Below are 16,343 nucleotides of genomic sequence, written 5' to 3' on the forward strand. Positions count from 1 at the left end.
TCCTCCCAGCATGGAGGAGGGAGCTGAATATAACAGCAGCCCATGACATCACATGTTCAATCTTTCCTACTTTTTCTTCTTTTTGTATAGCTTTCCTAATCATGGGTTGTCACAGCAAGACCCCCCCCACCCCTTCAAACATCCTCCCTTTTCACAGCCGTCCACAAGTCCTTCTTAAGCACATGCATGAATCTCTTTGGTAACTAGCTGTGTCTATTGGCAATAATCTGGCCAAATGATAAGTATCACAATATGGGGGCAATGTACTATATTGCAACACTGTAGTAAGAAGAATATATATTAAAAGTATTGTACGAGTACTTGGCTAGTGCAGTATTTACAGACCACATGACTATTGACGAAGTCGTAACTGCTTTCATTTGTTTTGAAATCAAAATATGTCCAAACATCAGCTATAAAAGCAGCTGGAGTTGACTGTATCCTCTCGTCCTCAGTCATCGCAGGGATCTTGTGGGAGTTAAATGTTAATTTAGCTGCGGAGAATGGAATGAAAAATGGAATACATTTTTTATTTTAGTCAAGTAGAACACACCATGTCACTAAATTTAAGGTTTCTCTATACGCAGATGGAAATCAAAATCTATATTTTCAAGCAGAATATTTTGGTATTTTATATAATTACATTAATAATTATATAATTGTTTACCATTACCACACCCAATTTGCGGTGGTTGGTCAATCCCGGAAGTCTCCAACTCCAAGGGACTCGTTTTATAAACAAAGCTCTGGTTACAGCTAACTGGATGAGGAGTGACGACCATTATTATGTTTGCTCTCAGTCTTATGTTCAACCTCTCAGTCGCCGAGATTGCAGATGAGGGAGAACTTGATAAAGTAATTACTTCAAAACATCATCATGATGAGAGTATAAGTGCATTTTTAGAGGAAGACCTCAACATGTGAAACCTGTGAGTAAGACAGGAGAATTGGGTTTTCACATTAGCTGCCCTTTAAAACTACTATCAGCTTTTCCTTTTATAATTGACAATTTTCCTAAGAACAGTCCCAAGGGACTAATAAAGTAATATCCATCCATCCATCCATCCTGTCATCTATCTATCCATCTTTTAATGCATATATCAAATCTATGAATCTTTTTTCAGACAGTTATTCTTGGGTCATGATTTTCCAAAGCCAAATAAATCCCCCAGAAAAAACAGCATTTATTTTTTTTTTTAAATCTTGAAATGCAGATGTGGCTTGCTCTTGAAAAGCAATTCAAGTGGAAGTAAGAGAGCTCTCCCTTTTCATTTGTAAATATAGGTTTGCATATTGTTCAATACATTATTTACAAGACAAGTTCCTCATTGACCAGCAGCGCTGCTTCACTCAGTGACTGTGAACCTTGTATGAGAGGCTCCAGTATGTTTAACATCATAAAATGTATTCCTAAATCCAAGATTCACATTTTTTGCAAGGTTTTTTTTTTATTATTATTATTATCACAATTCCAGAGTAGCAGGATGACGCTGGTACAAGAAGGAGGCCCAGGTGAGTCAGTAGCCCTGAGCTGTTGCTACTGTGAGGTTGCTGCTTTAAAGCCTGTAAACATGCGCACATGCAAACACACACACACGCTGTGGCCAAACAGGTCTTAATCCACACATGCAGCCTGGCCTAAAAATAACTCCACGCTCCCACAGGTTCAGCTCCTCTTATTACTTTACAAGGGAAAACTGTCGTATCCAAGACAACCGTGAGCAGCTCGCCTCTTCCATGGTGCATTGCCATGGCAACAAGGGAAGACACATAAATAAAAAAAAAATGTAGCTAAAACCTTAAACCACTATGGCTTACTATAATGGAATCGCTAAACTCAGATTAAAAATTAAAGTACTTCTGATTTTGAATTCAATTATCATCAGCTCCTAATAGACTCAAACTTGTACGCATATTTTGAAGGTGCAACTTCCTGGTTTTAGAAATAAGATTCAATTAAACGTTTCAGAAAGCATTGTTACACAAAAAGATGTCTAGTATATGCAGGATTTATGTACTAAAGCGATTCTAGGCGATTTTAAGTCAATCGACACCAGTGGACTAAAGTGGTAGTGTTTAACCCGACGGCAGACCACATTTCCCATGAGCCCTCGCTAAACGTCGCAAACGTTGCCATGACCCTGTTTACAGCAGTTCCAGACTTCTACTGACTGAATGAAGGATGATACCGATGAGGTAATGAATCAGATCTTGGATAATGAAATATAATATGCGTTATGACGGTTTTGTAAATAACATAACTTTAACTTTGTTTTTGTACCGTAATTCGTCCCTGTGTACAGCTGTATAACATAAAACAGGGACGACAAATATATAAATAACTATGTATTATTCATCCTTCCTGAAACAATATCTGCAGTTCCTTGACAGCTCTCGTCTAGTAAAATCAATTTGGTGACGTGGGCCTTCCTTCTCCCTCAGCTCACACCCACAGTAATGAGTGTGGTTTTAATTAAATGTCATGTACATACCACTGAGAGGCTAAAGGCTTCCGGCAAGAAGAGTCGCTCGGGGGGAGATATACCTTCACGGTGCAGCATGGACTCACAACAGCTTCTGTTAGTCATGTTTTGTTAAGCCATGATGGAGCGGGCGAAGGGAAGGTCAGTGTTTCAACATCACTCAGACTTCTCCTGAGACGCTGTGGCCTCCATTTGAAGACTCCAGACACGAGAAAGTAAAGTGCACGTATGCGTGCAATACATCTGTCCAGGGAGGATATTGACTGAAAGGTTGTTTGTCTTAAGATTATGTATAAATATACAAGAGTAGGGGTTTTAGAAAACATCAATAGGTGATATATATCGCAATATTTTTTTCACAATACTGTATCGATTTTCGACGGCACTGCATCTATATTTTATATTATATCTATATTATATTTTTTTTAACTACCATTATTTTATGGTTTATAGATCAATAGAGAGTGTTAAAAATAAACAAATTACATTTTAAATAACAATTAACAATCAAATATTCACAGCGTTTGTTCATTTTTGTGTTTCAATTGAATTCCGGCCGCTAGATGGCAGCAGTCATTAGGTCCTCCGCAGCTAAATGAAATTGCCTTCAAACCTGCAATCAAATCGTCCGATGATGACTGAGGACGAGAGGATACAGTCAACTCAGGCAGCTTTTAAAGCTGATGTTTGGACATATTTTGGATTCAAAACAAATGAAAGTAGTTACAATTTTGTCAAGTGCCATGTGGTCTGTAAATACTGCAACACCCGAGTCAAATACTTGGACAATACTACAAATATATTCTTGTTACGACAGTATCACAATTTATTGTATCGTTGCCCCTGTATCGCGATACGTATCATATTGCAAGATTCTTGCCAATACGCATTCCTAATAAGGATGTTTATTTTAATAAAGGAAAAATAAATTGGAGTTATTGGATAAATGTACAACACACTTTATTTATTTAGGACTAAAGGGAAAATAACTTCCTTAAACAATGGTTGTTAACAGTGAGAGGGCCACACTTCTGATCTATGAATGAGTGAAGGACTATTCTGTCTACGCCTGACTGGATTTGTGGCACCAGAATGCCTTTGCCAAATGGTAGATTCAGCAAATATCTTAATGAATCAGAGATAATTGCTTCAAGGCACAGAAGCAGGAAGCGAGGAAATATACTGGCTTGTCATTTCTGGAATTGTGAAACTAATGTTCGGCCTGATGACATTAAAACAGTAATGGCTTCTAATGTCTTCTGCCTGCCAGCCATGTTTCATTAACATGCAAAGCTTGTGTGACATTGTCTTCAAATATTTGGACTCAAACAAACAGGTTCACATTTTAAATGTTGGTTCGGTTTTCAACAAGAGAAACATACCAGACTAAATGATTTGAGATCTCATAATGTATGCTAAAGTTTCAACTCCAGTGTCAAGTATATTGCAGCTCTTAAGTTAATCCTTTTGGAAGCCTTAAATGGATCTCCTTAAACCAGCCAGTGTGACTGCCATTAGTTTTACATAAGCCACTAAGCTCTGAGTACCAGGTCCAAATTCAGACGAGTGAGAAGGTTTGTGTGGAATAAAAATATGCAGATTAAAAGTATGTACGATTTTGCTTCAGAGGTCGAGATTTCTATCGTGTTTGCTCTTTTAACTGTTACAGGAAATAGACTGTGATAGTTGAAGAACATACAAAAAGGCTTTTTATGTTTCATACGTGACAGCAACACATACATACTTTCTAGTGTTGCTACATCAGGGGTGTCATTATAAGCTCAAAGGAAATATATTCCAAAAATTGCTAAACTGGTAAAATCATGGTTTAAAAACTAAAAAAACAACTCCAGGAATTTGTTTTTAATTTGATCTCTTCACCTTTAAATGTGTCATGTTTGTTGACATGAAGACCAATATAGTGGACGGCAGCAGTTTCTTTTATCAGAAAATTGCAGCTCATTCATATAGAATCATGATGCTGGCCGGATTACACCCATTTTATGCTGCATGGTTGGCTAAAAATCCAAGTAGTTTCATCTTCAAATTGATTTAAGATTAAGAACAGAGATAATGGATTAGACAGTGACTTCAAATAAAAGAAAAAGCAGCGTAAAAATTAAGACATTTGATGACAGAAAAGCTACATTGAGCATCAGAGAATGAAAAGATGAAATCACAGTCAGATTCAGACATTTGGTAAATAAGCATTTTGTTCACCTTTAAGGGCCCCTTGTGTGACTGAGTTTGACACTCACTGTTCTTAGACACGGATAGAAAAGCTTCATCACACAAAGCCCAGGGACATCTAGAGGAGAGGATTAACTCAACTCGACTGACTGTAAATGAAAACTAGTGACGTGCAGTATCAGGGGGATGACGGGCTGCACATCTCGCAGTTCTCTGCCGGCTTTAAGAAGTCTACTTCGTCTGCTACTGTCACAAAGAGCTATGACAGGTGAAGCCTTGGAGAGCATTTTGTCATATTTCTGACATTCTGTCAGAATAAAACATTGCCCTGAACAGAGAGGAAGTGAACCAACAGAGCTACATTGTTGCAGAACAAAGTTTTTATACAAAAGTAATGAACTCCTAATTGGGCCGGAGAAAATGTAAAATCTCTCCAATCCAACCTGAATATGGATTGATGACTATGACCAGAAAGAAGACAACTTAGTCTCACAAGCAGAGGACGGCAATATTTTTATGGCTAATGTATGTTGGCCCAAAAATGACCATCATGAAAGAGTTACGATGTTATAAAGATTTCATGACCAGCATCATAGAATTGGGTCTACACTTAAAGTCACACTTCAAACTAGTTACACAAATGGAGAAAACTAAATGTGTATATACTCAAATAATCATCTTGGAAAAGTAAATAAAAGAAATAAATAAAATGATTCATAGTAGATCATCTTTAGGTGGTTTTATGATTTTTCTACACTCTTTGTAACAGCCCTGTTGATCTCCCCAAAAAATCTTATTTTTTCATTTAAATTCAAGATGCAATATACCATTGATGACATGGAAAATGGGGTTTGGGCAGTTTTAAAATTGTATTTTGAATAGAAAAGCAAGACATCAAAGTACTTACAGTTTTTGCCATTAAGCTTAAAATTCTGATTGTCACGCGACTATTCTGTGTGTGGACCTCAGAGATAGTCTCCAAAAATCTGGGGAAAGGTAGAGGGATAAGTCTTCTGTTTCCAGGCCTCCAGTCTCAGACCATGGTAACAGATGTGAACCCCTAGGATCTTCCTAGAGCTAACCGGCCAGATAAAATTAACTATAAAGTTAGGGGATGGGGACTCCAAGTTAAGGGAGAGGGACCTAAGCCAGGTACTGTAGGTGAATACAACCTAATCCCCCGGTGGAGCGCCAGTATTCTTTTACGGACACTGGACAGGAGACACTCTTAAATGAACAACATCAAGGCAGCTTGTTTGGGGGGCATTTTAACTGCCCCTGAGCATGACAAAATTCTATTCTCTGGTTTACGAAGGTGAGGGTATGTTATTCAACAGTAGGGAGTGGCTTGAACAGTAGCTACATTTTTCTACACTCACCCTCATGTCCACTAAGAGTTTTTTCATCTGTTTTGGAGTTACAGAGAATAATACATGTCTCATGTAGCGACCGGGATTCACTTTTCTTCGGGTGAATGTCAGTGAGAGAAATTTTGGGTGAACTATCCCATTAAACGCGGGGGCCACAAACACACGATGAATAAACACAAAAGAAGGCTGCGGGAGAATAAAGTGGCTTGTAATTATTTTTAAAAAGGAGTTTAACAAACCAAAGCAAGAAAGATTACAGAATTACCTTGATTTTGAAGAATTAAAAGGGAGCCAAACTAAAGGGAGTTTACTAGATGATAAGGTACTACAAAGAATCGTAATCTTTGATAAAAAATATTTTTTTCTCTCTCCCTAGTATCACAGCAATAAGAGGACAGTTTAGAAAGGTCAGTCCTTCAGGACATGAACTAAAGTGCAGTTCCTTTTGGGAACAAGATTGAACACAGGATGGTGTACAAACATATTACAGCCATTTATAAGATTGACACTGGAAAGGTCTTAACTATAAAGTCATTTCAGTGGCTTGAGGATTTAAAGCTGCAACTCCATGAATTTTGACTTTTAAATCTCATTTACTAAATAACAAATCCTTCTTATGTCATGACCGCTGACAGATTTGATTACCGTACTAAAACAGAAACTTGGTTAATCCCTACTCAGTGAAAAAAAAACCTTCTGATGTACTTTTGAGTTTCAGCCTTTTGTATGAACTGCTTTAAATGTACTCTCATGCCTCAATATGGCTTCAAGTCCTACCACAGATTTATAATTAACTTGAAAGTGCCAACTCTGGTCTTGGCCATTTACAAACCACTGAAGCCTGACGGCGACTTCTTAGAAGAGCTTTCTGAATTCTTGCCCTGGTACAGAATTTGAGAAAAATATGATATATAATCTGTTGCATTAGCCGTTTTAATATCAGTTGCACCACACTAATATAAATCATACATTATATTATATTCTTGAGTTTTGTTATGTTTCGTGTGTGATGTATGCAGTGTCAAGTGAAAAAGAATATCCTTTTTGGACTAATACATCTAATGTAATGTAATCTAAGAGATGGCCCCGTGGATTAATGATTAAACCAGCAAACTGAAGCAAATCTGTCATAAAATCATCGGATAATGGCCAAAAATATCATGTTTCACCATCTCGGGAAGAAACTAATGTGAAAACCCAGCTCTCCTGACTCACTCACATCTATTTAAGACACTTAAATCAACACATCAGTTGCTCTTCAAATAAGTACACATTGGTAGTAAAAGAATCTAGAGGAATCTAAAAAACCTGTTACCTTCCAAAAGTTCCATCTCTTAAGCAATAGGCACCCCTGGGTCCACAGAGTTACAAATGTGTGACATTTTTTGGTCGACAAGGTTGGGTTAAAACAGACAACAGAACATTTTCACCACCGACCTAAATCTTCAGCAGGACCATTACATCCTTTGGCGGGACTAGAATCTTCTCCAAATTATGCCAGATTGTGAGCTTTAAAAGCAGCTGTAAGTAAAGTTAAAGTAAGTAAATAAATAATTATTTGTAAAGCGACTTTTCTCAGACCAGGGTCAGTGATCACTGAGACCTCACGGGATAAGATGATTCCTTTGACGCTGAAGGACTGCTGCCAACAAGATGTTCATCCTTCATATTTGTTCAGGGCAACACACAAATGACTAAACATTGTGAATATTGGCAATTTAATCATTAATAAATAAAAGGATACAGTTCTGTTACAATATTGATACACCTAAATTTCTCTATATTTAAGTGTATCAAAATATTTGACTACACCCCTAGTCTACAGTTCAATGACCTTCAGTTTTGACCCGAAAAAAAAGGAATGTTTTACTATAGTTTAACGTGAAGGCTTCAAACTGTAAAATGAAATGTCAGATATATTTGCTTAATGTTAAAAATAAAAGATGGGTCAACAATTATAACAAAGTTAAATACATTGAGTTCAATATAACTTGAATTATTAGTCACTCATTTTGTGTTTCATGAGAATATATCATATCAAAGTTAAACTATTAAAGTGTGCTACAGTAACAATAACTATGCTAATCAAGCTAATAAAGACGCTAATAGCTACTAGTGTAGCTCACTATTAGCTTTAACTAACTGTTCTCTCTTAGAGCAGATGTTGACATCGTGTTATTTTAAAGACTGTCACGAACAACATGACAACCTATGGTCTTATATTTCACGAGCGGTTCACTGGACATCAGCGCTGAACGTGCACCCGCGGCTGCTGCAGCGACGTCGGGTGTATCGCCGTCATCTCCCGCTTGACCTCAGCGGTCTCCTCTGAGAAGAAGGTCCGACTCACCTGTCCTCGTCTCCTCCCCCGTCGAAGAACCGTCCCCGGGGTTCAGCTCCCGCGACGCTAGACCAGCTCTAATCTCTGCAGTGACTCTCAGCGACCTGTGTGCCCTCTCGCGCGCGCGGCTCCATAGGGGTTTGAATCCGCTTCTGCTCGAGTCCCGGTCCACGGATGAGGAGCGTCGGTGATGGCGTCCGTCCGTTGCTACGACAGCAGGAGTCGAAGTGAGACTGTTCTTCTCAGGAGACGCACGGTCATGTGTGAGCGCCTCCAGGACAACAGCGGCGCCCGGCGGCGATATTAGAAACTACAGTCAATTTAATCCATCTTTTCGAACGAAAATACAAATACACATTTGCCAAGCTTTTTATTAGTAATCTATATATGCTTCCTTACAAAATAATAAAAATCTAACTTCATTATTCTACACGTTGACAGTATTCCTTTTTGTAAAATGGAGGGAAAAATCATTTTTAAATAACCGGATTCTCTTTTGAACTCACTATAATGATTTTTATTGTATTTATATTTCTAATCATGCCAAGTTGACAATTATTAGAAAAATTAACATCAGTTGAGTTCAGTTCAGTTTATTTTAAAAGGACAATGTGCATTACATTACATTACAAAGATGGCTGCACCAGAAATCTATAATATCCTTTCATTCCCCAATTAAGGAAGTTTAGGTTGATACAAAGGTTTACAAAACTAAGATAAAAATACAAAAACATTATATTAAGACAGAGTACACATGTAAAGTAATAATAATAAGAATAACAAAACAATAAAAACTAATAATAATAATAATTAATACAATAATTATATTAAGAATAACAAAACAATAAAAATAATAGGATAATAGTAAGAGCAATAATAAAACATGCTCGTCTGATTGAAGCTTCAAAATCACTTTCAGTGTCTGGATTGTCGTGTTCACTTGTGTGTACAATAGTGGCTCTTTGGTCTTTTCGCCCCTTGTTCTCCTGGGTTTAACACATTTAGTGTGTGTGTTTGTAAGTGTGCTTGTGTATGCTTATTTATTTCTGTGTGTGTGTCTGTGTGTGTGTGTGTTCACATCTTTTGTCTGTATGGGCCAGAGTATGTGGGCGACTGTGAGTGCATTTGTATTTATATTTGTGTATGTGTATGTGTCCATGTTTGTGTGTTTGCATATGCATGTGTACGGTAGTGTGGCTGTGCCTGTGTTTACATGTGTTTTTGTGTATGGTAGTTGTGCCTAAGTGTGTGTGCATGCCTGTGTTTGTATTTATATGGGGTTTTTTTGTGCATTGTTATCTGCGCCTGTGTATTCTCTTTCCTTGACTTGACTAAGACAGTGTTTTTGGACAGACAGATGTTTGTAATGTCTCCATGTCGTCTGCTGCATCCTGGTGGAGGTTGGACTTGTGGCTCACCATGATGCCTGCTGACGTTACTCAAGACTCCAGACCACCACTGAGAGTTATCTATGATGGTGTGGTGAGTGTGGTTGGAGATGAGGAACACAAATTAGTATATTCCGGCAATACATTTGAGCACTCTGCATGAGTGAGAAGAAATATGAGATCGTATTGTTTTTATTCTACTTGTCTGGAGTCATTTTAAAACATGATTGCCGACACAAACACTTGAGAAACTATAATTCCACAACTTTTATTGTAAAGTGGTTGAATTTGATACAAATTATTTACACGTTTTGCCCACAAAACAAAGTTATAATCCAGGAGAGAAAGACTAACAGATGCATGCTCATTACACAACATTTACTGAAGACGGTCACGAAGTTGAGAAGCAGGGTTTGTCCAGAAGAAATGTCTGTCTTTGATTCTTGGTTGATTTTAGCGTGAGAGGGAGACGAAGAACAGTCAGTTACCACTGATCATTGTAGTCCACGCTGGAGGCAAGAACAGAAGAAAAGGGGATTCATCCAGTGAATTCACACTTCCAAGCACTTGTTGCAACTTTTACATCTTGCTTGAATAAATCTTTTTCAGCGAGCTTCAGGAAGGCGAATAGGAGGTCGAGGAAATGTTTCACTTCGTATCAGACATTATTTGATTGAGTAATTTTGCAGCTGAGGAGGATGACAGCCTCACTTACAATCTAATAACTAAAGAATAGTACACAAACACTATAGACACTTATATGTATAATTGTTGTTTATTTATTCATCATTACTTTTTGTATGTTGGTGCAGCAATTTCGTAATATTATATTATTTATTATGATGTTATTTGCTTGATTATTTTATTATAATCTTCAAATATTGTTGGTTTATTTTTATTATTTTTTATGCAAATTGTATATCTTTATTTATACAGACTAACAAATCAATAACAATAAAAGTTGAAGTTTAGTTTAGTGCTTATCTGCAATTTCTATTGCAATTTAATATCAAATTTACAGATGAGTATCATTTAACTTCTTGTTATAAGAGGCGATAAAAGGGATTTTATTTGGATTGTTGAACACTCTGGTCTAATACATGATCCAGTGTCATTGTTTTAGCATCTGATATTAAAATTATAAAAGTTAAATTGATTTAAGTGTAATGATTTATTTTAAATATGAATTAAAGTATCATATGACAGGAATCACGATCTAAAAAAGTTCAGAAACATTTTAATAACATCTTACCAGCAATAAAAGTGAAAGTTGAGCTTAAGTTTAGCCATTCATTTCAAATGTAATAAGAATATTTTAACAATCATTTACTGAAAGCTATTGACAAAACAGTCATTATTATACGTCTATGTTTTTCGGCTGTGCGAGCCCAAAAACACCTTGATGAAGTAGAACCAGCAACCTTTTAGCTTTGGTTAGAAGTAACTAAATACTTTTTATTTGTATAGCACTAGCAACTCCTCGAGCAGCTGAAAGTGTATGTTTAATTTCATATTAACTTGTGTTTTTCATTTGGACTGATTAATAACTGAAGAAATGTGATCAGCCTTGATGAATGCAAACTATTATCCACCGTCAGCCATGATTTCATTATGTTGCTGCTCCTCGTTTATTAACAAACGATCATGTTTCAAACCACACGGAGAGAACACTGGCCCTGTAATGGGGCTTTTATTGACTTCCTGGATTGGATCCACTCAACACCAAATATAGACGAATAATACTGTCTGTAAAATAAACGTCAGACATGGTGATGACACCATGAGTAGCTGTTTTGACTCTTTACTCTTGTAGGTATAATAATAAGATTGATCTTATAATTTAAAAAAGAAAGTGTTTGATCATTGAGGCTTTTCTCTCACCGTGGCTCAGACTCTTGGTTAGAATCCGCTCCAAACAGCAGCCAGGCCACTTCCTGTTGAGGAGACGACCTTTTGCCATACCTGTAAATAATGGGAAAACACTTTTAGTGGTCGATCTGAGATGGTTGCCAACCTAATTTCCACTTCACTCTGACTCGATACGGACAAGAAAAAAGCGAGATGTGATCGTCAACTGTCAGTGAGAAAATTCTCCAACATCTCAGTCAAGGATCCAACTCAGAAATCATTGAGTTTTCTTAAACAAAAAACAGTGACTATGATTCATTTGAAGATCTGCTGTTGACTGTGTGTTACTAACAACAGTCGTGATCTCAATTATTGTTGCTTCAAAGAAACAGCAGACGCCTGTTGTTGTTTAACGCCAGAGACCGTCGCACCAGACCCAGTTGTTTCATCTTTACAACAGCAAAATGATGCAATCGAGCCGAAATAATGTGACAAACAGCAAATATAAAACATTCTTGAGCTTTTAATATGCTTGTTTTTTTTCTTTCTCAAAAATGTTTTGATAAATCTTGTAATTAAACCTCTCAAAATAACTCATCAAAGACAAAAAATAACAACAAAAAAATTGTGTTCAGGGCAAATGACTTAAGTTAATGTATTAGTCAAGTCAGTCGGTAAATATAAAACCACAAATTTGGTGAACAAAAACTCTTTAGACACATGTGTTCTGTTGTGAAAATTGAAAAAATAAAAATGTTTCCTAAATCTAAGAAATGGTAGAAATAAAAACCTACCTACAAACTTGAATAAGAAATATAAATCATCATGCATTAAATTGAGTGATAAAGAAAAATGTGTTTCTTTTGATTTATTTATTCATTTTGTAAGCTTTGATGCATGAAATATTAAATAATTGTCAATTTATTTAAAGCTAGAGATTGAACTGGTCCTTCTTAGCAATTATCACAAACTCAAATATATTTGATTAATTTAATCTATTTTATACACAGATCTAGGCTAGAGTTCATGTGTGTGTAATCAAAAAAAAGGTACAGTTTTCACTCCTTCTTGTCATTAATGTTTGTCTAATATACTCTAAAGAAAAGTTATTTTGGCATCCAAGATAAAACGTATAATCAAAAGTTGAGTTGATTAAAGTGTGATTTATTTTTAAATTAATTGACGTCTCTTATTACTTGATAGTCATTACATCTTATATAATATCAGAAACATTTAAAAATACGGTTTAATATATAAAAACTAAAATATTGTTTTTTATATTCATATTCTGATTTTAGATAGTTTTGCTGACATCCTCCTCCTAGCTTTAATCTGAGGTCAGATCGCAGGGGAAGCAGACACAGCAAAGAGGCCAAACTTTCCTCGCCCCAGAGAAGATTTTGTGAAAAGACCATCAGTTTCCAGGCTGACGGTCTTTCCAATGAGACCATTGAATCGAGAGATTTTACTTTCAGCTAAGACCAGAGACCTCATGACTGAGGACCAATAAACCTGTCTATCTTCCCCTCACTTTGAACAAGACCAACAAAGATTTTTGAACTCCCCCCCATCTGGAGAAGGATATTCCAACCTTTTTTTGACCGAGCACTATAGTCTTGGATTCAGAGGACTTGATTCTTATTCCATAATCTAGTTTGTTTTTTTTACAAAAATACAAATTAAGAAATTGAATTATGTAACAAATGATGATTTAGTTAAAAATATATTTCTTTTGGTTTCTATATTATTATCTTTTTATTATAATCGGATTAAATGTATAGATTGTCAATATATATGGGTAAAAATTGATTTGATTATTAAAATCTATTTCGAATAAAAATAAATATTAAACACACAATTATGAATCCATTTACGTGTACATTATTAATTGAACTTCACTGTCCATAGTGTGCCAATATTGTTCCCTTGTTATATAGTTAATACAGTTTATTATTATAAGTTGTAGTTATTTTTAATATATATATTTGTGCATTAATATTCACTGTGCGCAGCAAAGCTTGGAATTTCAATGCACAGTTCTAATTGTACACATGCAAATAAAAGCCTCGAACCCTTTATCTTAAGACAGTTTTATAATACGTAGAATTATCTGGAACGAATGATACCATATTTATTTCATATATATGTGTGTATCTTTTTTGCAATTTTGAGGTCTTAGATAATGTCAATAATTCAATATAAACCTATTAATTGTCGCAATGTATTGATATGCTGTGTTTAACTATTATTTAAATAATTGAATTTTCATTGTAAAGTATTTTTTTCATCATCCGAAATAGTAGTAAGTAATAGTAGTAGTCACTCTGTTGTCCGGAGAACTCGCAGGACTCACCTCTGTCTGGTGATGAGGTTGACGTAGTGGCGGATCGCTGCGTGGTACTTCGCCCAGTCCTCCTGTGACGCGTTGCTGGCTGGGAGCTCCGGCTTCGGCGGGTACGCGTCCGCAAAAGTGGTCAACACCACTAGCAGACCTAAGAGAAGCGCAGAGAACTTCATCCACGACCACAGAAGGTTCGCCATCTGTAGGAAAAAAGCAAGCAGAGCGACATCACATCAGCAACTCTGCGCGTAAAGCTGTGCGTAATTACGCAGCACTAGTCAACCAAACAAGTCCTACTTTTGAGGAGAGACTTTCGCGGATGCTGTCACCGTGCTGGTGCTGTGTGATCTCTCCTCCTGCTGCTCCTGGGTTTATATAGAGACGGAGATGATACCTGATGCTCTGGCCAAGCAAACCACACCTCCGCCATCTGTGCGCGCGCGTGTCAGACAGAAGATGACGGAGGTTCATTTGTTTCACTTCACTCTCAGAGATTAAAAACAACTTTTTTTTATAATATAGAATCTATTCGTCTTAAGGTGGGGAAGCCAGCTACCAGGGGTAGAAGGCAGAGGACTCACAAGACAGGTGGGTTTATACATAACTACTCACTAAACTTAGGTCATCCATCAATCTGTTGTTGTTGTTTTTGGACATTTGGTGTATTTGAATCAATAATTGTTAAGAGTAGGGCTGTTAGCCTTAACCACACAAGGGGCCACAATCCTTTTAAAGACCAAGTCAAGGGCCAAGCAAATATATATATTAACCAAATTGTCTTTAACACTTGCTTCTTTATACGTTATAACATCAAAATGCACATTAATCTACTTTGATTTTGAGTGAACTTTTGGACAAGTCACATAAAGTTACACAATTGGAAAATAACATTAATAAGAAGTACATGAAAGGATGATTAAAAATATACATAATCAAACTATTCTAATAAGTTGCCGCTCAACGTTAACCCAAAACTGGGAGGTCGAGGTCAGGTGGAGATTGAGGTTCTTAAGAGATTTAATGGTTGTCTTGATGGAGGAAGAATCTTGTGTAGACTCATTATTGTCGTTCTATCCAGGGCACATCAATAATGTATCCCCACCAGGGGCTGTCATTTATCTCACATTCTCATGGAATAAATAAACCTTTTCTTGTTTTTGCATCAGGTCTGCACACTTTCCTCACCGGGCTTCTGTTTTCTTTCCACCATGAGTTGATGAATTCTTTGATTTCGAAGTCACATCTCGATGGAGCCAGAATTACCTTCAGCAAAGCACCACAACCAGACGTTTCATCAGACCCACCCAGCAGCTCTTCAGTGCAGGCATGAAACGGCTGAGATATCGGGAGAGATTTGAGTGGAAGATTGCAAAAAGTCATGGTCAGAATCTGTGGCTCAACTTCTGTTCAGACGCTAAAAATTCCTTACTGACAGTAACTCATATTCTTTTGTTCACCATATTCAACTGAAATATAGTTTTAAGATACAAACTACGTGCTGATGTTTTGTCTTTTAAAGATATTGTAGTGATGTGTTCCTTCTCCTCTTTTCAGACGAGCTATAAATAAAAAACAGTTTTACCATCATTGAATGTCAAAATGTGATCATGTTTTTTAACTATTTTCCCCTCCCTTAAAAATCAAGACCTCACTTTCACACCGTCTTGACCATCAGCACTTCATCTACTACAAATTACACTTAGTGAACTCAGTGCACTTACTTGTGCAGCGCGTGAATTTCGACAGGGTAGTACTGTCTCAAAGCAAAGGCTGTGACCTCAATCTTCAAGGTCACTGGTTTATAGTACACATTAAGATAGTGCACGAACTTGGCCAGTGCGCAAATTTTCGACAGATATTACTGTCTCAAATCAAACACTGCCACTACACATTTACTGGAAATGACTCGACAGCTTCTTCTTCTACTACTTTTTAACGCTGATCGAAACCGCCCATTGGAACGCTATCTTTTCACTAATTGAAACAGGTAATTAAGTTGTGTTATTATTGTTGTTGTTTTGTTTTGTTTTGTTGTAAAAATTAATGTTTTCTCGTGACATTTACGCCGGTATCTGCTCCGATGACGCGTCGTCAGTGACGTAGCTTCTGTTCAGTGTCATCTACGGCACTAAGATGGCGGACGTTGAGGGTGGAAAGTGTCCACAGATTTTCCAACACACTCAATTTTCTGGCCTTTTGAGTGCACCAATTGAGTGCTCATTGCTCATTATATTTTCAAACACTGCCCAGTGTGAACATAATTGTGTTCTAAGTGCGTGATTGGGCGAACGCCATAATTATTGTGGCGACTGGGCCGCAGGCTGAGGGTTTGGCTTTTAGCAGGGGTGTTTTTTCGGAATGTTATTGATCCATATCTGATTT

At 36.9% G+C, this 16,343-nt stretch overlaps 2 protein-coding genes across 2 annotated transcripts in view; both read right to left on the reverse strand.

Moving 5' to 3' along the window:
• mpp2b (MAGUK p55 scaffold protein 2b) overlaps positions 1 to 8,577 on the reverse strand; it is a 38,146-nt gene extending 29,569 nt beyond the window's left edge. Inside the window, exon 1 of the mRNA XM_087785077.1 lies at positions 8,394 to 8,577. The gene's annotated coding sequence lies outside the window, so the exon portion shown is untranslated. The remainder of the gene's footprint in view (positions 1 to 8,393) is intronic.
• Positions 8,578 to 10,071: 1,494 nt separating this feature from the next.
• On the reverse strand, positions 10,072 to 14,292 carry LOC148086921 (peptide Y-like). Its single transcript, XM_087785080.1, has 4 exons — positions 14,259 to 14,292; positions 13,974 to 14,161; positions 11,654 to 11,734; positions 10,072 to 10,281 (listed from the first exon to the last, which is right to left on the reverse strand). Exons 2-4 carry the CDS (start codon positions 14,159 to 14,161, stop codon positions 10,257 to 10,259), a joined length of 294 nt encoding a protein of 97 aa, XP_087641206.1. The 5' UTR covers positions 14,259 to 14,292; the 3' UTR covers positions 10,072 to 10,256.
• Positions 14,293 to 16,343: the final 2,051 nt, after the last annotated feature.

This window comes from Callionymus lyra, chromosome 2, assembly GCF_982586985.1.
Source record: "Callionymus lyra chromosome 2, fCalLyr1.hap1.1, whole genome shotgun sequence".
NCBI lineage: Eukaryota > Metazoa > Chordata > Actinopteri > Syngnathiformes > Callionymidae > Callionymus > Callionymus lyra.